Genomic DNA, 22,697 nt, shown 5'->3' with positions numbered 1-22,697 from the left:
TGGACTGCCAAAATAACCAATAGATTTGTTTTGGAAGAAGTACAATCAGAGTGCTCCTTGGAGGCCAAGATGGCTAAGCTTCGTCTCTCCTACTTTGGACACATTGTCCGGAGAGAACAGTCGCTGAAGAAGGATGTCATGCTGAGTAGGTGATGGATCAGAGAAAAAGAGGAAGACCCCCAATGAGATGGATCAGCCAGGTGGCATCATTGATGGCGTCAAGTGTGGCAGCGGTAGTGAAGTTGGCCCAGGATCGGACATTGTTTCGTTCTGCTGTGCATGGGGTCGCTATGAGTCGGTTCCGACTGGATGGCACCTGACAACAACAACATATGATAGTGATTATGTGCCATGGAGTTGGTTCCAACTCCTTGCGACCCTGGGGTTTCCAAGGCTGTAAATCTTTACGGGAGCAGAAAGCCTCATTTTTCTCCTGCAGTAGTTTTGAACTGCTGACCTTAAGTTTGCAGCCCGATTTGTAGCCAGAGCATGCTCTCCCAATCTCTCTCAATCTCTTTTACTGTACATATAGATGTACATACAAAAAATGTCCTGGTGTGGTGCTGTAGGTTAATATGCCGACTTGACAGCACTTAACAACTATATATATAAAGATCCCAATAATTAAACTAACTTCACCACCAGAGCACCTTAAATTAACTTAGAATTGTAAATTATTACTCATAGGAGCCCTAGAGATCATCTGGCCCAATTGCTACTGTAATACATGAGTTCTTTGTATGTGATACTTGATGTGGACTTGCAGCCTTTGCTTGAACACTTATATAGAGAAAGGGGTTTTAATATGTTATGATAAGGCAGATTGTAGCTATCTGAAATCTATTGGTCATATTGAAGAAAATCTGCCTCCCTATAAAATTCGATATAATGATTGTGTTTCTGTAGCCAAACACACTAAATTTAAACCTTCCTTTGTCTATTAGCTCTTACTGATTGAAAGTAGCTCAGTCTTCTACTTACCCAGATTAAATATTCCATTACTTTAGGCATTCTTCATATGAACCTAATCCCTAACTCCCATTTCCCCACTTCAATTTGACATACTCCTTTCAAATTATGGTACCTTGAATAGACCATAATATCCGAAATGGAGTGACAAGTACGGGGTCCTCTTCTTCCCTTGTTTTGTGATTGTATTTCTATTAATATACCTAAGAATTCATTAATATTTTTAAAAATGCATCATACTGTTAGATATTAATCAGGTACCATATTTAATAGTATCTGGTGTGTGTTAGTTCCTGGTGGGGCGATGTGGGTCAATGTGCTGTAGTAACTGGTGTGGGGGACCTGGTGTGGTGCTGTGGGTTAATGAGCTGGACTGCAAAGTTGGTTTGAATCACAAAGTCGGCAGTTCAAGCTCACCAGCCCTCCTTGAAAACCCTATACAGGGTCACTATGGGTTGAAACCAACTCGAGGGGGGCACTTAAAAGCAACAACATATTCAGTAAATCAAAACCTCAAGGACCTTTTTTATCACTTTAATTTCTCTTTAGTGAGATCTCTCCATTTTGGTTGGGTATGGTTTATTTGTGGAAAAGACTGCTGACCCCCAGTGATCACATTTGGTTTCTAAGTACCTATGAAGATTTTCAATATAGTATCTCAAGAATATCACTCTGCTTTCTAGAATCCACATTTTCCCATCTCTCTGAAATGAAGATACTTGCCCATCTGGAACTGGGGATTTTAACTCATTTAAGTTGTCTTATAACCTTCTGTTCTAATTCCAACTTTAATTTTCTCTCAGCAGTGTATGTTTTAACTTTTCCAACACAGAGCATTCCATTTCATCTACAAGACAGAAGCAAAAGAGAATGTTAATATTAGCCTATTTGGTTGATTTAAAAAGAATCATAGAATGTTAGAGCTAGAATAGACCTAAATGATTCCAATTACTAATTTAGGCATGAGGAAAAAGAGCCTTTATACTTAGAGCATGAAACAAAGTTACACACATTAAAAGAACCCTTATATTTAGAGCATGAACCAAGGTTTCAATGACATCTAACATTACTTGTGTAATGTTGTTAGATGTCATTGAGTCGATTCTAACTCATAGTCACCCCATATACAACAAAACAAAATACTGCCCCATCTTGCCTCATTCTCACAATTGCTGTTGTTTGAACCTATTGATAAAGCCATGGTATCAATCTGTCTCATTGAAAGACTTCCTCTTTTGAACTGACCAAGCATGATGTCCTTCTTCAGGGGCTAGTTACTCCTGATAGCATGTCCAAAGTGCATGAAACAAGGTATCACAATTATTGCTTATAAGGAGCACTCTATACTTCTTCCAAGACAGATTTTTTGTTCTCCTGGTAGACCATGATACTTTCAATATTCTTCTCCGAAACCACAAATCAAATGTTTCAATTATTCTCTAGTCTTCCTTATTCATTGTTCAGCTTTTGCATGTGTATGAAGTGATTGAAAAAACCATGACTTAGGTCATGCACAATGTAGTCCTAAAACAATATCTTTGCTCTTCTACACTTTTAAGAGGTCTTTTGCAGCAGATTTGCCCAGGGCAGTTGGCATTATTTGTGGACCCAAGAAAAATTAAATCCTTGGTTGCTTGCTTCAATCTTTTCCCAAATTGTGAGAATTTTTGTTTTTTTTTACCTTGAGGTATAATTCATAAAGACTGTAGTCTTTGACCCTCATCAGAAGGTATTTCAAGACTTCCAGCAAGCAAGATTGAGTCATCTACATATTGCATGTTAATAATGAGCCTTCCTTCAATTTTGATGCCACATTCCTCATATATTCCATATACAGATTGAAAGGATGTATTGTTCCACATACAGATTGAAAGGATACGACCTTGATGCACATCTTTATTAAACCATGCAGTATCCTCTTGTTCTGTTCAAACCATTTTCAGTTGGTCTATATACAGGTTCTGCTTGAGCACAATTAAGTGTTCTAGAATTCCCATTCTTTGCAATGTTATACATAATTTGTTATGATTCACACAGTCGACTGTCTTTCCATAGTCCATGAAACACAGATACACATCTTTCTGACGCTTTCTGCTTTCAGCCAGGATACATCTGGTATCAGCAATGGTATCCCTCATGTCACGTCCTCCTCTGAATAGACGTTGAATGTGAGGCAGTTCCCTGTTGATATACTACTGAAACCATTTTTGGATTATCTTAAGCAAAGTTTTACTTGCATGTGATATTAATGAAAAATTTCAAGAATTTCTAAATTCTGTTCGATAACCTTTCTTTGTAATCTGCACAAATATAAATTTCTTCTAGTTGGTTGGCCAGGAGCCAGTCTTCCAAATTTCTTGGCAAAGATCAGTGAGCACCTCCAGTGCTGCATCCATTTGTTGAAATATTTCAGTTTGTATCACATCACTTCCTGGAGCTTTGTTTTTCATTAATACCTTCAGTGTAGCTTGGACTTCTTCTTTCAGTACTATTGGGTCTTGATCATATACTACCTCTTGAAATGGTACAATTAACTCTGTGTACCTTCCATCTTCTTTTGATGCTTTCTGAATCTTTCAATAGTTTGCCTATAGAATCTATCAGTGTTGCAAATCAGGGCTTGAATTTTTTCCTTCATTTCTTTCAGCTTGAGTTGAAATGCTGAGCATGTTCTTCCCGTTTGGTTTTCTAATCCCAGGTTTTTGCACATATCATTATAATGCTTTACTTTGTCTTCTTGAGATGCCCTTTGAAATTTTTTGTCAGCTCTTTCACTTAACCTTTTTTTCCCCCAGTAGCTGTAGCTACTCTTCATTCAGGAGCAAATCTCAGAGTCTCTTCTGATGTCCACTTTGGCCTTTTCTTTCTTTTCTGTCTTTTTAATGCCCTTTCTTCATGTATGATGTTCTTGATGTTACATCACAATTCCTCTGGTCTTTGGTCACTAGTGTTCAGTTCATCAAATCTGAACCTGAGATGTTTCTAAATTCAGATGGAACACACACAAGGTCACATTTTGGCTCTTGTGGACTTGTTTACATTTTCTTCTGCTTCTGCCTGTACTTGGAATTGTGTAAGCAATTGATGGTTTGTTCCACAGTCAACTCATGGACTGATTTGTTTTGGCTGATGATATTGAATTTCTCCATTCTCTTTTCCCCCAGATATAATCAACTTGATTCCTGTGTATTCCATCTGTAGAGGTCCATGTGCATATCACCATTTATGTTGTTAAAATAAAAAACAAAAAACAAAAACACTAAAAATAAATGCATCTTCAATGAATATGTCATTGGTCTTACAAAATTCTATCATGTGATCTCTAGTGTTGTTTCTATCACCAAAGTCATATTTTAAAACTACTGGTCCTTGCTCTTTGTTTCCAAATTTCACATTCCAATCACCAGTAATTATCAATGCATCTTGATTGCATACTTGGTCAATGTCAGACTGAGGAAGCTGGTCTAATTCTTCCATTTCATCATCACTGACTTTGATTGTTGGTGAATGAATTTGTATTAACTAGCCTTCCTTGCAGGTTCATAGATATTATCCTATCACAGACAGTACTGTATTTCAAGATAAATCTTGAAATATTCTTTTTAAAAATAAGTGTGAAACCATTCCTCTAGAATTTGTCATTCTCAGCATAGCAAACTATATGATTGTCCAATTCAAAATGGCCAATACAAGTTCATTTCAGCTTACCAATGTCTAGGGTATCAATTTTTTGACAATTTCCAATTTCCTAAATTTATACTTACTACGTTCCACATTGTTTGCAGCTATTTCTTCTCATTTTGAGTCATGTCTCATCAGCACATGTAAGTCCTGAAAGCTTTGTTCCATCCAAGTCATTAAGGTCAACTTTACGTTGAAGAGGCAGCTCTTCTGTGAGTGTGTTTTGAGGGTCTTCCAACCTGAGGGGCTCATCTTCCAGCACTATATCAAACAATAAATCCACTGTTATTTGTAAAGTTTTTAGTCACTAATCCCTCAGAAGTGGACTGCCTATTCCTTCTTCTTCTGTTCTTAATATGGAAACTCTGCTAATACCTGTCCACCAAAAGTGACCCTGCTGGTATTTGAAATATAGGTGGCATAGCTTCTAGCATCACAGCAACATGCAAGTCAGCATAGTGGGACAAATGGACAGATGGGTAGCAGTACATTAATGATAATTTCTAGTAAAAGCCAGATACTTCAATTCCAACTGCTAACTCCGCTTATCTTACATATTTAAAGTATGCTCAGAAATCCTAACTGGATCGCTCTGAGTCAGAACTGACTCAATGGCACTTAACCACAACAATGAGTGTATGTGATTAGAAACATGTATTTTTTAGAATTTTCCTTTTCTATTGACTTGTATTATATTTTTAAATTTCAGGCCATGGAGTTATACTTAGCTTCTCTCTGAATTTATGTTCTCTCCTTTTAGAAGGTGAAGTGTCTACTTTTTAAAATATTACTAAAAAAAAAAAAAAAAGGGAGGGGGCTTACTATACGAAAGGATAAATAAGATAGCATCACTGCTAACAAGTGAACCATTGAGAGAGAGGCACAGAGAGAGCGATTATTTTGAGAAAGACAGACCTGGGCATGCATCTTATAAGTAAGCAATCATGTGTGGAGGATGGGCAGGGTAAGTGCTGAGTGTGGTTCAGGAATGGAAGCCACTGGCTTTCAGTAATAGAAATTGGAAGTATGGCCGGGGACACCATTAAAATCCATCTAAATAAAATGGTTAGTGGTACCTGGAAGCAAGAAAATGAATCTATCAAGTGTAAATCTAAATCTGCCACCATACTCATATGCTGAATGTTTCAATTTAATCTCCTTTACTCATTTTCATAGCACTTTTTGCTTTCTTTCTTTCTTTTTTAAATTTTTGCAACCTAACAGATTATAAATTCTTTTGCCGATTTACTTTCTGCCTCCTTGGCAGAAAGTAAAATGTTAGGTTCATTAGAACAGGAACATTGTTGTTTTATTTTTTGTTTATATTGTATTAACTCTTCAGCATGTACAGTAGATTACACCTAGTGTAGATACATAAGTCCTAGATGCTCAGTAAGCTATTGCAAATAAATGAGTGACTGCAGAGATAGAGGCTCTGAGTTTTAGGTAACTTGCTTCAGTTCTCATGGAAAGTAATGGAACCAGGTTCAAATTGTAACCTGTCTGACTCCTAAGATCACATGCCCTCCTTCATCAATGTCTAGCTAGGAAACGGTGAGATTTTCTGTTCCTGCAGAGATTTAAAAGTCTCAGAATCTCTAAAAAGGGTCACTATGAGTCAGAACCAACTTGGTGGCACTTAAAACAGCAACACAGGCAGTTTAAGACCTTCTTGACAAAGCCCTGCTCTGTGTAATGGATTATGCCAACCTTATTATTAACACGCGTTAGAACATTATCAATTAGAGAGCATTTCATGCATATTATCCAATTTGACGGTGTGGTAGCCTATCTTTTCTTTATATCTCTCCCTTATCCTTATCCCATTTAAAGCTAGGAGAAACATTTCTAGCCATTATATTAGTGTGTATTTCCCATGGAGGATGGCGGGGTGGGGAATAGAGAAGAATCTGCATTTTCTGTATTACAGAATATCAGGTCTTTATAATGGTGAACTGTGTAGGTCTGAATACAATGAGATGACTGCATTTCTTCTTCTTGAATTTTATTGGAAAGTTGAACTTTGAACTTAAAATTTAAAATTTGTTTAAAATTTGAAAACAAAGACGAGAGATTTAAGTAACCAGTGTGAGTCTTCATGCTGTTAAAGGTCTTTGGTTGGGGAAAAGGAATGTGCAAAAAAGAAAGAGTAGACCCAAAGCAAGCTATTTCTTTAGCAACTTTAATGTTAAAACTTTAAAATATAAATACAGTTTTTGCCAAAATGGATGAGGTATACATACTGATATGTATTTAAATGGAAAATACACATTTTCCATACAAAAGGAAATCTGGCTTTAAACAAAAACCAGTTGCCTTCAAGTCAATTCTGACTCATGGAAAACCATGTGTGTTATAGTAGAACTGTGTTCAACAGGGTTTTCAAACCCTGATTTTTTTTTTTAGAAGTAGATCACCAGGCCTTTCTTTTGTGGTGCCCCTTGCTGGACTAGAACTTCCCACCTTTCCAAGCTCACTTATCATCTGAACCACCCAAGGGCTCCATTCAGGCCCTCATGTGTCCATATTACTACAAATGACCAACATTTCACCAAAAGAACTGTGCAGAGAGGTAACAAAATTCAATTTCTCCAAAACAGCTTCAGTAGGAATTTTATACTTGAGAGCATTAAATTTAGTGTTATAAAAAGTATCTTCCCTTTAGTATTCATCCATGACACAAGCATCACAAATATGCATCCAACTTCACAGATGTGATTTTAGTCCACATTTATTAGAGGGGTTACTGACCTCAAAGCAATCCAAACACAAACCACTGCCATGTAATCGATTCCAACTCCTAGCCACCCTATAGGGTTGCTGAGGATCTAATCTTTACAGCAACAGAAAGCCTCGTCTTTCTCCCATTCTCCCACAGAACGTCTGGTGGGGTTGAACTGCAGTTCAGTGTCTATCCTAGAATTCCACTGTTATTGTTGTTGTCAAGTGTCATCAAGTCAATTCTGACTCATAGCCACCTTGTGTTGGGTTTCTGCGACTTTAAATTTTTGCAGGAGCAGAAAGCCTGTTCTTTCAACAAACGAGTGGCTGGTGGGCTCGAAACATGGGCCTTGAGATTCACAGTCCAATGGGGATTGTATGGAGCCACCCACGACGGCTCCTTTATTGACTTCAGAAAGAAGAAAACTGTACAATTTTCATAAAAATTCTTTATTTGGTGCTTTCAATAACATGACCAAAGATGCCAGTTATGATAAATGCAATTTAAATCGATGGCCTGGATCAATCTGAATTCAAACTACGTTTGTCAGCTAATCATATGCTATGTTCAATAGAGTAATTAATTTCCAAATACCAGTCATCAGTCAGCCAGTTGCAAAAGACTTCAGCTCTATTCTGACCTGAAATTAACTGAGTAGCAGTGTGAGAGGGGACAGGTCTTCCCGCCCTTGCTAATGTGCTGTAGGACACACTTCCCTAAACACTGCCCTAAGAGAAGCATGGCTTCCTTAAGAATCTTCTCCAATGACGTCACTACTCTCATCAACAGTTGTGCTGCCACATGAAGACGCCAATCCAGTGCCTGTCTGATCATAGTTTGTTACCTGCCAAGGAGAGACAAATAAGCAGCTAGTACATTGCGACCTAGTTTCATATCACATTTCTCCCCAAGTATACTTGTTGTGTTAGGAGTCCTGGAGTGGTGCTGAGGGTTAATGCACCAGACTGCAAAGCCGTTTGAACAGTGGTTCAGGCTCACCAGCTGCTCCTCAAAAACCCTATACAGGGTCCCTACGGGTCAGAACCGACTCGACAGCACTTAACAACAACATATTTATTGCAAAGAAGCCTTGTGATGACGTGGTTAACACTTACCTGCTAACCAAAAGGTCATCAGTTTGAGCCCACCAGCCTCTCTATGGGAGAAAGATGTGACAGTCAGCTTCCTTAAGCATTATTGTTGTTGTTATGTGCCCTGGAGTCGGTTCCGACTCATAGTGACCCTGTATAGGGTTAAGCCTCATCTTTCTCCCGTGGAACAGCTGGTAGTTCCAAACTGCTGACCTTGAGGCTCACAGCCCAATTCATAAACACTACGCTACCAGAGCTAGAAACCATATGGAGCAGGTCTACTCTGCCCTTTAGGGTCACTGAGTCAGAATTCACTCTATGGCAATGGGCTTTGGCTACTGGTAGTACTTTAAAGAGTTCCCACCAGGTGGCAGAATTGTAACGTTGAGATTGATGAGCCTCCTCTGTGACCCTGGTTTTTTTGTTGTTACTGTTTTGGTTGTTTTAGCACATATCAGAAACTGGTATTTCCAAAACTACAGAGGTAGCGCATTGTGTGTATAAGTATGATAACTACTCCCAACCTCACATTCATTTGGAGGAAGAAAATGCATCTTGCAATGACCACGTTTTATAAATTCTATATAATTACCTCATTTGAAAGACCTTCCTCTCCTTCTTCCTTAGTTTAGATGACGAGCGGAGGCAGGGTTGAAAATGTCCTAATGAAAATATCATTTTATTCTTGTGGGGCCAAGGAGCACTTTCTGGTCCATCTGACATGTGCTTCTTTAATATATTAAAAGTAAGAGAGCAGCTTGAGAGACCGGGTGAGCGTCTCCAGCCTCCACTCTTGGTGTGACCTGCAAAAGGGGGGAAGAGAACACAAGAGGGCTTCAAAAAGTTTGTGGAAAAATAAAATGGAAAGATAATGGAATTTTTCCATGAAATTTTCATACAACAACAGTATACAGAGTATTGGGGAAAGGTACTTCCTGCACATGTCCTAGCATCAGGCATGTTTTCAGAGACTCCAGAGGAAACGGAAGATCTAGATTTGCACACAAAAATTTTACCATGTTAGAAGTCTGAGAATTTTATCCTGATATAAATTTTTAAGTATCCTGGTGTGGTGCTATGGGTTAATGCGCCAGACTGCAAAGCCGTTTGAACTACAGGGTCGGTAGATCAAGCTCACCAGCGGCTCCTTGGAAACCCTATACAGGGTCGCTATGGGTCAGAACCGACTTGACAGCACTGAACAACAACAGACATACAAAAATCCTTAAAAGGCACCGGTACTTTTCAGTCCTTTTTCAATTGTCAGTCTTATAAAGGAAAGTGGTATGTGTTTTATTGAAGGAGTATCTACAAGCGCCATCTCATTGCCATTAACAATTAGAAACATCTGTTCAGAATGGACTGAAAGAAAAATGAAGTCACCATACTGGGTTGATACTTTATTGACTGCCTATTGAAGTGATCAGTTTGTTACCACTCTCTTCAGTACCGTTGGCTGATCTGAGAACACTATCTAATTAACCCCTGGCTTTCATCTGTTTCTCAAGGTCCTTCTGTTGCAGAAGTGAAACAGGAGCCTTGTTAGGGTGCTTTCTTCTTCCTAAATTTTAAGTGGGTGTTTTACGTAATACAAGTCATTCTCAAAAGGACCTTTACAAAGTCCCTGACCTTTTCTGGTCAGAGGTATTCCTAAAAGTGACTTAAATAGGACCCTTTCCATCTAGTTGTTGTTGTTGTTAAGTGCCGTGGAATAGGGTTCTGACCCATAGTGACCCTGTATAGGGTTTCTGAGGAGCAGCTGGTGAACTTGAACCACTGGCCTCCCGGTTCAAGTGGACTTTGCAGTCCAGCACATTAACCAACAGTGCCACACTAGGACTCCCTTCCATCTAGTTGTTGTTATGTGCCATGGGTCGGTTCCGACTCATAGTGACCCTGTACAGAGTTTCCAAGGCTGTAAATCTTTACAGGAGCAGAAAGCCTCATCTTTCTCCCATGGAACAGCTAGTAGTTTCAAACTGTTGGACCTGAGGTTCGCAGCCCGATTTGTAACCACTACGCTACCAGAGCTCATCTGATAATTTGTGATAAAGAACCACTGCCCTGTCCAGGACCCATTTTGGAAACACCTGTTCAATCTTGCAATATGATCACTGTGTTAGGGACATGAGGCAACAGACAAAGTCAGAAGCTCTTCAGACACAGAGAAACTAACAGTAAAATTTCTAATCTTTGCAGCTGCCACTTTGATAATTTTTAAAAACTAAAAAATTATAGTTTAAAATTTATTTTTTTAAACATTTTTATATAGTAACTAGGAGTCCCTGGCTGGTATGTAAATGTGCTTGGTTGCAAAAACAGTTAATGTGCTCAATTGCAAAGACCAAGTTTGGAAATTTGAGTTAACCCAGAGGTTCCTAGACCTGGTGATCTACTTAAAAAAAAAAAAAAACCAACATTGAAAACCCTATGGAAGTGATCCAGGACCCAATGGCAGAGTAAGCAAACACACCAAACCAGATTGAGTGAAACAGATACAGATGATGATCTGGAACCCTGAGCATCAGGGCATAGGACAGAGTGGTGGATTTAGTGACAACTGGAAAAGGAAATTAACAGGAAGGAACAGTGAGAGAGAAGAAAAACCAGTGGACTGTTGGCTGCCCCGTGGAGTGGCACAGCCATCTTGATCTATAGTGAGCGACTGTTAATATAGTGGCCTGAGGATGAAAACACTGGTAGAGGTTGGTGACAAGGGGGTGCCGTTCTCCCTTGTTTCCATACTCTCCTGGTAGGTAGGGGTATGGCCAGTCCCTCCCCTACCAACCCAACAGCCAGTGGCTTCCCCTCCAGCCTCATCTCTTCCTGGGGTCAGGCACCTGGCATAGCTCCCCTGCTTTTGGTTGTATGTGAACCCACCCCAAAGTGCACCACACAAATGGTGAACAGAAAACTAACTGCAGTCAGACTTTTGGTCTCTACCACATCCACCGGAGACAGTTGCTACATTCTTAAGAATATACCAATATACAGTTATCAACTAAATATAAATATAATACCACAAGGTCTTGGAGAAAACAGATAATTTCAGCTTATACAAAGAAACAAGACAGAATGCCTCCAAAAAGTGAGCAAAATACAGACTCAGAAAATATAACACCAGAAATGGTATTGGAACTACCTGATAAAGAATCTAAAGGAATGCTATTAGGCCAATTCAATGAATTGAGAGAAAAACCAAGAAAACTACCGATGAAATCAAGAAAAGCATAGATAAAACTTGTTGTTTTTGTTGTTAAGTGCCGTAGAGTCGGTTTCGACCCATAGCGACCCTGAACAGGGTTTCCGAGGCTGGAAATCTTTACGGGAGCAGATCACCTCATCTTTCTCCCGCGGAGCAGCTGGTTGTTTCGAACTGCTGACCTTGTGGTTTGCAGCCTGATTCGTAACCACTACACTACCAGAGCTCCTTATAGATAAAACTATGGGGGCGGAAAATCAGGAAACAAATTGATAAAATAATTTTTAAAATGGAAACCATACAAAATCAGCAATTGGAAAGCCAGAATAGTAACAGTAAGACTTCAGAAATGATACACTGAAATGACAAAGAAATATATTTGAATTAATGGAAAGCCAAATTACTGAGTATGAAGAAAAATCTCTCAATATTTACCTGCTAGAAGAACAATCACAGTTCTTCTGGTATAAGACTATAAAATAAACACTGAACCACAAGGTCAGGTTGAACTGCAAGATCATAGGTTTTAACTCATTTCCCACTCCTTTGAAACCCTATACAGGGTTGCTATGAGTCAAAACCGACTCAACAGCATTTAACAACAACAGAGGAACAATCAGAGAAAAAACAACAACAAAAATCTGAAGAAAGCCTAAGATCTATGTGGGACACTATCAAGAGGAATAACTTATGTGTGACTGGAATTCCGAACAGGAAGAGACAAAAAAAAAAAAAAATTATATACATATATGTAAAACTGTCCAAGAGTTGTTGGAAGAAAACTTCCCTAACATCATGAAAAATGAGAAGGTAGTCATTCAAGAAGTTGAACTAACTCCACATAGGGTAGATCCCAAAAGAAAAATGCCAAAACATTTATAATCAAACTTTACAAAACCAAAGACAAGGAAAGGATTCTGAGAATAACTCAGTAAAAATAAAAAGTTACATAGAAAGGAGAACTTATAAGACTAAGCTTCGATTGCTCAGTAGAAATCATACAGGCAAGAAGATAATGGAATGACATATATAAATCCTAATGGAAAAATATTGCCAACTGAGAACAATATTTCCAGCAAAGGTGACCATCAAATATGACAGTGAGACAAGGTCATTTTAAGACAAACAGAAAATAAAATAATTTGTAAAAACCAGACCAACCTTACAAAAAATACTGAAGGACAGAGAATCAACAGTAGCAGACAACAACCTGAGACTAACATATATAACAACATCACCTAGACTCAACCCAGAAACAGAAGTATGTAAAGTAAAACAGACCTGTAAGACAAAGTGCAATCCTGGTGGGGCACTGTGGGTTAATACGCTGGACTGCAAGGTAAGTTTGAACCGCAGGGTCAGTGGTTCAAGCTCACCAGCTGCTCCTCGGAAACCCTATACAGAGTCACTATGATTCAAAAACCGACTCAACAGCACTTAACAACAACAAATAAGACTGAAAATAGAGAACCAGAGATACAGCTGCAATAACAAAAAAGCCATAAAGTGAAAAGAGGGAACAGTCCAGTTACAGAACTTCCAACTGAAGAGGAAATGAAATAGATTTAAATAAATTAAATAATTAATTAAAATAAACCTAACTATAACCCTAAAAACTACTCCAACACTTACCGCTAGTCCTAATCACAACCCTACCACTAAACGAAGTCCTAGGTCTAGTCAATACCTAGCCATAGTCCCAGCCATAACCCTCAGTCATTGCTCCAACCTACCACTCCCAATCCCCCCCAAAAAACACACAAATTCCTATGGAGAGAAGTTCTACTCTGACACACATCAATTGCCCTAAGTAAGAATCCACTCAAGAACAACTGTTTTGCATCAGTTTATAATAACTAGACAAGTCGCCACAATATTAATAATAATATGGAAATAATGTGCTGGTGTTTTTCTTTTAGACTACACATTTGTTGTTGTTGGTAAGGGTCATGGAGTCAGGTTCAACTCATAGCAACCCTGTATAGGGTTTCCAAGGAGCAGCTGGCAGGTTTGAACTGCCGACCTTGTGGTTCGACATCCTACACATCTTACCAGGAATACAGGCGGCAAATTATTGTTACTTAATTCCTCAATATTCATTGACCTTTTCAATCTATGGGTTTTCTACCCACAGTGGGCTCACATCTGGCAAGATTCTCTTAGAGACTTCTGAGAGGAGACTTCAGGCTGCTTATGTGTGTTACAGTGGTCTGCTGAACAGGAAATGTCATGAGAGATTTATAAATGTTGTCAATTATATTAGCCGCAGCATTGACTGCTGAGACACTAAGTTCCCAAAGTCTTTTCCATCTAGACTCCCTTTGCAGACAATGCAATAGGAAAGGTCTACACATTGATTCCGAGTGAAGCTGGTCTTCTCTCTGAGTGAATAGTATTTTCCTTGGTTTGTGCATAGCTGTGCAAATTTCATGTTTATAACTGACCATATCCTAGGGAACAAGAAAGAAAAGAAAATGCTTCCAAGAAGAACAATTTCGTAGCATTTCAAGAACTTAAAGCCTCTTACCTGCTGTGGCAGAGAACTTGGTTTGACTAAGCTCAAGAGAAAACAAAATGAGGCTTTTCTTCATCGAGTAGAAATTTCCTGTGCACTGATGAGTCATATCTGAGGTACACTGTTCAAGAAAAACACTCCTCATCAAAGAGACTGCCTTGGGCTCTTCGAGACCTGCTGAGTCAGCTCTCACTGGGGCAGTGGGCCATTTGAGAGCTATTAAGTGCAGCTCTCAAAAACAGATGGGTCGATCAAAGTGTGCAGGTTATTTATTTTCTCGTGGACTGCGTGTTCCACAAGACTTTCTAATCAACCTGTATCTGAAGCTACCCTGTGAAATAGAGAAGAGGGGGACAATTGTGGCTTTGATAATTCAAGAAGCATTGATCATGTATTGAGCAGAGGGTTACAGTAGTCAAATATGATCTAACTTGCCAGGACTGGCTATATAATTTGTAGAGCCCAATGCAAATTGAAAATCCAGAAATCTTTGTTCAAATATTATTAAGAATTTTAAGATAGTGGCAATAGAGCAATTATACCAACAGACGGCACAAGCAGCACACCTATGAAGCTCCCTTTACCTCAGTGTCTCTCTTAAGCACCCTAGGATACTCATCTTTGAACAGTTGAAATGGTGTATGATGGGTTACGTTTTAAAATGTGCTTGGTTGCCTAGCAACTGACTAAGGACCTGAACGGACTGACTCGCAGGTTTAGCTACACCATCTTGAAAGTCTAAATTCATGGAAACCTTCTAGTGGACCAATAATTTTCAAGGAAAAGTAATAACGGGGATAGGAATGGGGAGGGCCAGAAGAAAAATGTTTTTCTACTCTCATAATCTCCTGGGTGGCTAGCTTGTCATTTTCCCTGTGACAGTATTCGAAAACTAAAACTCTTTTCTAAGTGAAAATGGAAAGGAAATTTTCATTTCCTCAGAAATAGAAGTAATATTTTTCCTTAGAGGTTAATGAAAATATGAGCTAATAACTATTTATTGAGCATGTTCATTAGGTCATTCAAAAAGGTATGAAAACGGATGTGCATTCAATGGGCATTTAATAAATGCCTACGATGAAGTTTTTGTTGTTACTGCTGCTAAGTCACTTCCAATGGTGTAGCAACTCTGTATATGGTTTCCAAGGAGCAACTAGTGAGTTTGAACCACTGACCGTGAGGTCAGCAGTCCAGTGCTTACCCTACAATGCCACACCTGGGTTTTTAGTCTTAAGGAACTTAAATTAGAGTATACAAGGACACCAAGAGTTGGTTTTTAGTTAATAAAAATTTATTTTTATGATTTTATTCTTAAGGAATTTAAATTAGACTATACAAGGACACCAAGTTAATATATAAGAATTACAATTAAACATCAGTATTACATTTTAACGTTTTAAATGAATGGAGTCCGTATAACCTCTCTTTCTCTCTCTCGGTCTCTCTCTCCTTGGCTTTTACAGGGTCCTTGTGCTGCTGAATCTGAGCCAGCTCTTTTGGTGAGGAGTAAGCAGTTTGGGCTTTCAAAAAATAGTCACATTGCAATTGCATTTGATGACACCAAGGTTAAGAACCGGTATGTATTATTCTGAGATGTTGGGTAAAACTAATAAATGGAAGTACTGAATATTAGCATTTAATCAAGTTTAATCAACTACATGTATTAATTAATGAACTCTGTGTGTTTTAGATCATTTGAGTATAGTAGAGAATAGAATTATGTTTTTCTGAGCTTGAGGAGTCCAGATTAGACAATCAGTAGACTTGGAGAGAAAGTTTGCCTTATTTCTATGGAAATGTACCCGTAATCTGCCGTCATTCTATCTTAGCAGGATGCTCAGTTTTATTGTGTATGCTTGTGTTTCACAGCCTCACAATTGAGTTTGAAGTGCGCACCGAAGCTGAATCAGGATTGCTTTTTTACATGGCTCGGATCAATCATGCTGATTTTGCCACCGTACAGCTGAGGAATGGCCTGCCCTACTTCAGTTATGACTTGGGAAGTGGTGACACCAAAACCATGATCCCCACCAAAATCAATGATGGCCAGTGGCACAAGGTATAGCATAGTCTCCAGGATATTGTCAGTGGCCTCAGATGTGGGTACCAAATACTGGCTGGCAACCACCAGCATGTTCCTGATGCCAGGACGGTTTGGCCACTGTACACACTCACTCTGGGCTATTGGAAAGTAGCAGATAGTAAAAATAGAGCTAGTGTCATATGTACCTTCCACAATCTTAGAAAATGCAATAAGACCTGCATAGGTTTATAATTGACTACTTACACACGTCTATTAGACTACTTACATACCTTATCACTGTACTACAAGGTTCCATCATGTTACACAGCTGAGGTTCTCAAACATCTGTCCATAGTCTAGGGTCAGGCAGTTGAAACATTTTTACTGTTGGAAGTGAAAAATATAGTACAAAGAAGTGTGTTAATCATAATTATTTCTTCCATTTAAAGGAATAATTTATTCTGAGGTCATGATGTTCTACTATTAAGGTGCCAAAATGGCCTTTCTTTTATGAAATAATATTTGACAAAATTAAAAGTTGGCAACACTAGGATGGGCCCTAAGAATTACCCCCTGAAAACATACCCACAATCCCTACTGGTCTGTGAAAATCAAGAGTCTAGAATCTCTGTTATGTTGTGTTTAAAGGACACTGGGGTATCATTTCCACCTACATTCATTTGGAACAACTTTAAAAACTTTGGCCTTACACCCAGAAACTGGTACCATTATGGTCACAGAAGGCTCATTTGTCAGCTTATTGTCCTCTTTGGCAAGATTGCAAATAGATAATATACTGCCTGATTAAAATAAAATCTTGGCATTTGTCTCTGCACCTGTGATAGTCTATTAAGTAAAGCCTCCCAAAGTAGACCAATAAAATGTTTTAATTTTCTGAGTAGGATTTCAATGTTGGATTTGATATGTTGACATACGCTGACTTTTTATATCACAGAGTGAGCCAAAGAACCTAAAAATAAATGTAATAAAAATGCAGAGTCAACCAGTCTGTTATCATGGAAATAAGAAGTGGAATCTTGGCATTTGCTTAGGACTTTCTAATTATCAATTATCAGCTCTCATGAAGGCGCTCTCACTGTGTGTCTATTCTAATCTCTAGCTTGTAGCAAATACATATAGAATGAGAAAAAGACATTGTTGGGCCACAATGAGACTGAAAAGCAGAAAGAAAATGGAAATACCTTTAATTAGCCAAATTGAAGAGGAATTTTATTTCAGAAAAAAATTACTTCCAATATCAGGAAAACACCTCCCCCCACCCAAAAAAAACCAAAAACCCACCGCCATTGAGGCTATTCCAATTTATAGTAATCCTATATACAGAGTCGCTATGGGTCGGAACCGACTCGACGGCACTTGGCAACAACAACAACATATAGGGTTTCAGAGACTGCAAATTTTTACAGTGAAACTGCTGCTGGTTTTGAACCTCTGACTCTGCAGTTACTAACCCAGCTTCTACCCCACAGTGCTACCAGGGCTAAGGTTGAAATAAGGTCTTTAGCTATTTTAATTCTGACCAAGATCCATTTTTAAATGATCAGTGTGCTCTAGCATTTCACAGGCTTACACACTGACTCCCTTTCCTAAATTCAGAGCCTTAGCCGTAGACTTCAGCCAGTCTTCAGACCCTGATTTTTCTCTATTCAAGAAGATAATTCATGCCACTGCCATCATTTTAGCATCAATCAGCTTCGCCCTTTCTCCCTGGCTTGGTACTAATCAGCTACTACAGAAATGGCAATGCAGCCTGTTTGCACTGCTTCCTTTAATTCTGTAGAGAGGGACATGCTAGGCAGAGTAATGTAGAATATCAGAAATTGTGTGGGTTAGCCCAGGCTTTTCTCAATCTAACTAATGCACTTTTAAAACTGGACATTCATTTTGCAGCCCACTTAGTTCAAGACAGTGCCATCAATCTGCAAGATTCCTGCTAACATGTCTACCTCTTGTTACGGATTCACACTTGGCAACCTACTGATGAGTCTTCAATCTAAAATGTACCCAGGAAAATGTTATACTCTTTTGGGGATAATAGTAATGGAGAGGTCAGAATTTGAGAGAGTATACAGCACAGGCCTAATTTCACTTATATTAAAGCCTTTCACATCGTGTTGTTGTTGTTAAGTGCTGTCAACTTGGTTTCCAGATGGGTTGTGAGCATACTACACTAGGCCTTCAGTAAAAAGTATTTCCTCTTTTCTTAGAGATATGATAAAACTACATGTTTTATACTCTGTGTTTGAAATTTGTCCAAGATTGCCATTAATGGCTTCTCCTGTTTTTTGTAGATTAAGATTAGTCGGATTAAGCAAGAAGGAATTCTTTATGTAGATGGTATCACCAACAGAACCCTCAGTCCCAAGAAAGCTGATATCTTGGATGTTGTGGGAATGCTGTATGTTGGAGGGTTACCCATCAACTACACGACCCGAAGAATTGGTCCAGTAAGTAGCTCATTTGTTTCTTGTTGCCTAAATAACTGGGTGGGTTATTTATTTATGTATGTATTTAGAATCATGAGGTCACATTTGCTACAATCACTTATACATGAACATAACAACAAGAAAATCCGGTTCTGTCTCTGACCAGGAAAACTGGTCTTTTTATAATTTTGAGATTTGTCCCACATTTTCTCCCACTCCATCTAAGACCTTCTAATGTGATCACTATCAGAACAGTTGGTAGTAGTAGTTGGACATCATCTAGTTCTTCTGGTCTCAGGATCATGGAGATTGATGTTCACATGTTCCATTATTCCACTGGACTAATTGACTCCAAGTGTCTTCAGTTTTCATTCCTCTTCTTTCCTTCACACAAACACATTAATAGTTGGACCTTAAATGGCAACTGTGTTTTAGATTACAGTGGCACCGTGGGCTAATGCGTCAGACTGCAAAGTTGTTTGAACTGCAAGGTTGGTGGTTCAAGCTCACCAGCTGCTCCTTGGAAACCCTATACAGGGTCGCTATGGGTTGGAATTGACTCAACGGCACTTAACAACAACAACTATTCACAAAAGTAGGATGTAGAACATGATCTTTGTGGACTGTGCTATGCCAGTTTCCCATGACATCCCATGAGTATGGTCCTGAGCCCCCAGGCCCAGCACCTCATTCCCTCAAGGTGTTTGGTAAATCACGAAGAAGTTTTCATGATATTGTCCCCTGTATGCTCCACCACATATATTTGCAGCAAAGGTAAATAAATGTCCATGTACAAATATCCTGTCAAACCTTTATATGTTTGTGGGTATATTCCCACTCTCCTACGCATACCCATTTCTTGCCTTCAGGTCTGGAAGTGAACCCACCCATGTGGCTCAATTTCAAGCCAAGCAGTAGATAGTTATACAGTGGGGATAACTACACTAGTGAGGTATGCACACCATGGAATGGTCAACCATTCAAGATAAAAAGATCAGTATTTATCTAAGGACAAAATTCAGAGGAGTTGATAAAGAAGGATGAATGGAAACATGAATCATAAGAATCATAGGGAGGAAGTGGGATAACTGATGTTACTTGAAGGGACTGCAATCATTAAAATGAAATGAAGTATCTGCACTCAATTCATAATAATAAGTTTAATAAAAAGAGTACCCATCATGTTGACAATGAAGAGGATGGGGATGATGATGTTAATGTTTATGCTTCAGGACTAGAAACTTAAGAAAATAAAATCCCCACAACTTTGTAAACCAATATTTACAAAATAATTTTTTGTCAAACCATGAGTCCTGGTTTGTTTTGAACAACATTATTCCAAAAGCCTGGAGAATTTGTGTTTTGGGTAAACACATTACATGTAAATGTAATAGACATTTATATAGCAATTAGGACACATGATAATATATGTAGATTTGTTAATCCATCAAAGACAATTTCCTGTTATATTCTGATTCTTGTTATCCATCTTCTCTCTGGACGATCATTATTACTTTTCTTTCATAAAAATTAGATGTTACCAGGGCCTGAAAAAATAAGAGTCTCTGAAGTGAGAGTGGCAAAAGTGATTAACTTAAGTTCCCAAACCCACATGAAGTATAATGAAGCAGAGTATGGTTGATTTATTTTCAGAGTTCTGGAACCTCAGGTGTTTCATGCAAACTTCCAACTTTTATGTGTTTGTGCATTTTCCTTGGGAAGGGTCTAATGCTTTCATTAGAATTCCAAAAAGAACACTGACCCAAATGTAATTATCCTTTGTATATAGAATTGAACAAAATGTATATATAGTGAGATTAAAACAACAACAAAACCCACTGCCATCTGGTCAATTCCAAGTCATAACTACCCTGCACAGGGTTTCTAAGGCTGTAAGTCTTTAGGGGAGCAGAAAGCTTCATCTTTATCCCAGGAAGCAGCTGGTGGGTTTGAACTGCTGATCTTGTAGTTAACAGTCTAGTGTTTGTCCTATAGTGCCAGCAGGGTTCCTAATAAGTATGAGCAGTGCATTATTAATATAAATGAAACCAAAACCATAGAGAGGAATTAAAATATGGCATCCAAGTGAGGCCCATAGCTTTGCCAAGCCAGTGGTCCCATTAGTGATATTCTTGTTATTGTTAGGTGCTGTCGAGTCGGTTTCAACCCATAGCGACACTATGTACAACAGAACAAAACACTGCCTGGTTGTGAGCCATTCTCACAATTGATGCTATGCTTCAGTCCACTGCTGCTACCACTGTACCAATCCATCTTGTTGGGGGTCTCCCTCGTTTTCGCTTACCTTTCATTTTACCAAGCATTATGTTCTTCTCCAGAGACTGGTCCCTCTTGATAATATGTTCAAAATATCAGTCATATTTTTTGTTGTTGTTAGGTGCCGTCAAGTAAGTTCTGAGTCATAACAACCCTATATAGGGTTTCTGAGGAACTGCTGGTGAGCTTGAACTTCCAGCCTTGCGGTTCAAACTGATCTTGCATAGGAAAAGACTAATCATATTCCAGATACATTCTAGTTGAGAGGTACAACTCTCTGGTCCTGATGACCCCAGGCACAGATCCTCACAGCCATTGGGATCACCATAGACAGCTGTCTCAGGAGCACATGCATAGAACTCCTTACAAATGATTGTATTCCACATAGAGGCAATCCACCCACCCACCCCCAAAAAAAACATTGCTACTGAGTCAATTCTGACTCACAGTGACCCAATTTAGGGTTTCCAAGAATTTAAATCTTTATGGGAGCTGACAAACTCATTCTAGTTCCACAGAGTAGCTGGTGGATTTGAATTGCCAACCTTGTGGTTGGCAGCCCAACATTTATCTCGCAATACCACCAGGACTCTTACGAAACCTGATGTTTCTTTCTTCTAACTTGACTATTCAGGTGACTTACAGCATTGATGGCTGCATCCGAAATCTTCAGATGGCAGAGGCCCCTGCTGATCTTGAAAAGCCAACTTCCAGCTTCCAGGTTGGGACATGTTTTGCATATGCTCAGAAGGGAACATATTTTGATGGAACTGGTTTTGCAATAGCAGGTAAGGTTCTTTCATTTCTTCCCTTTTGAATATTAACCAGGTACAAATATTAACATTTAACTTTTACCAAAAAGAAGGTCCCTGTGGTCCTAAAGTAGTATCTTTTACTTAAAACAGAAATGAAACTTAGATAGGTAATAAAATATCTCTTAAAAATTAATGTATCTAATTATGATATATTATAACAACAATAATTCTAATAAGAACAAATATAATGAAGTAAAAGTGTGCTTGGAGAGTTTATTCAATCCTTTCACTCTGATAATCAGCATAGTGGCTATTAAGTTGTTGAGTTGGTTCCAACACATAAGGACCCTATTTAGGGTTTCCAAGGAATGGTGGGTAGGTTTGAACTGCCAACCTTGCAGTTAGCAGTCCAATGCTTATCCTATAACATCACACCAGGAAATAAGCATTAAGCAAGTGTGATGCTTTCCCATTTTCCCTTTCAACCCTTGTGAAGATTGTAGTTGTTAAGTGCTGTCCAGTCATTTGTGACTCATAGCAGCCCTGTGTAAGGTTTCCAAGGCTTGCTAATCTTTGCAGAGCAGAAAGCCTCATCTTTCTCCCTTAGAGCAGATAATGGGTTCTAACTGCCAACCTTGTGGTTAGCAGTCTAGTGCTTATTCTACAGAGCCGCTTTCTTCTACTTGTAGCATTTTGTAGAACTCTATTTCATGTCCCCACCCCACACACAGAGCCACAATGACACACATCTTGTACCCTTTCTTGTTCATGGGGATGAATGTAATTGTTCCATGATTTCTATTTCTCTCTTTCCAATGATAGTTTCTAGCACACATCTGGATCACTGATAGTGAATGTACAATATGGAAAGAAAAATATGAAATAAACTCTACATTATACTAAAATAAATCTGACCTTAGCCTACTTTAAGATAGAATATTTAATCATATAGTTAAATAAGCACATTCATTTGACCATTAAAAATAATAAACATATGATGTGTACAAGTTATTAT

At 38.7% G+C, this 22,697-nt stretch overlaps 1 protein-coding gene across 1 annotated transcript in view; it reads left to right on the top strand.

Moving 5' to 3' along the window:
* The window catches only part of LAMA2 (laminin, alpha 2), a 747,229-nt gene that overhangs the window by 714,431 nt on the left and 10,101 nt on the right, over positions 1-22,697 (top strand). Inside the window, exons 59-62 of the mRNA XM_006834727.1 lie at positions 15,644-15,756; positions 16,050-16,239; positions 18,516-18,671; positions 21,562-21,715. Of these exons, the coding sequence (XP_006834790.1) occupies positions 15,644-15,756; positions 16,050-16,239; positions 18,516-18,671; positions 21,562-21,715 (613 nt within the window). The remainder of the gene's footprint in view (positions 1-15,643; positions 15,757-16,049; positions 16,240-18,515; positions 18,672-21,561; positions 21,716-22,697) is intronic.

This window comes from Chrysochloris asiatica, unplaced genomic scaffold (assembly GCF_000296735.1).
Source record: "Chrysochloris asiatica unplaced genomic scaffold, ChrAsi1.0 scaffold00013, whole genome shotgun sequence".
Classification (NCBI taxonomy): Eukaryota; Metazoa; Chordata; class Mammalia; order Afrosoricida; family Chrysochloridae; genus Chrysochloris; species Chrysochloris asiatica.
The sequence above is the reverse complement of the archived record's forward strand: the minus strand, read 5'-3'. Positions and strand labels throughout refer to the sequence as shown.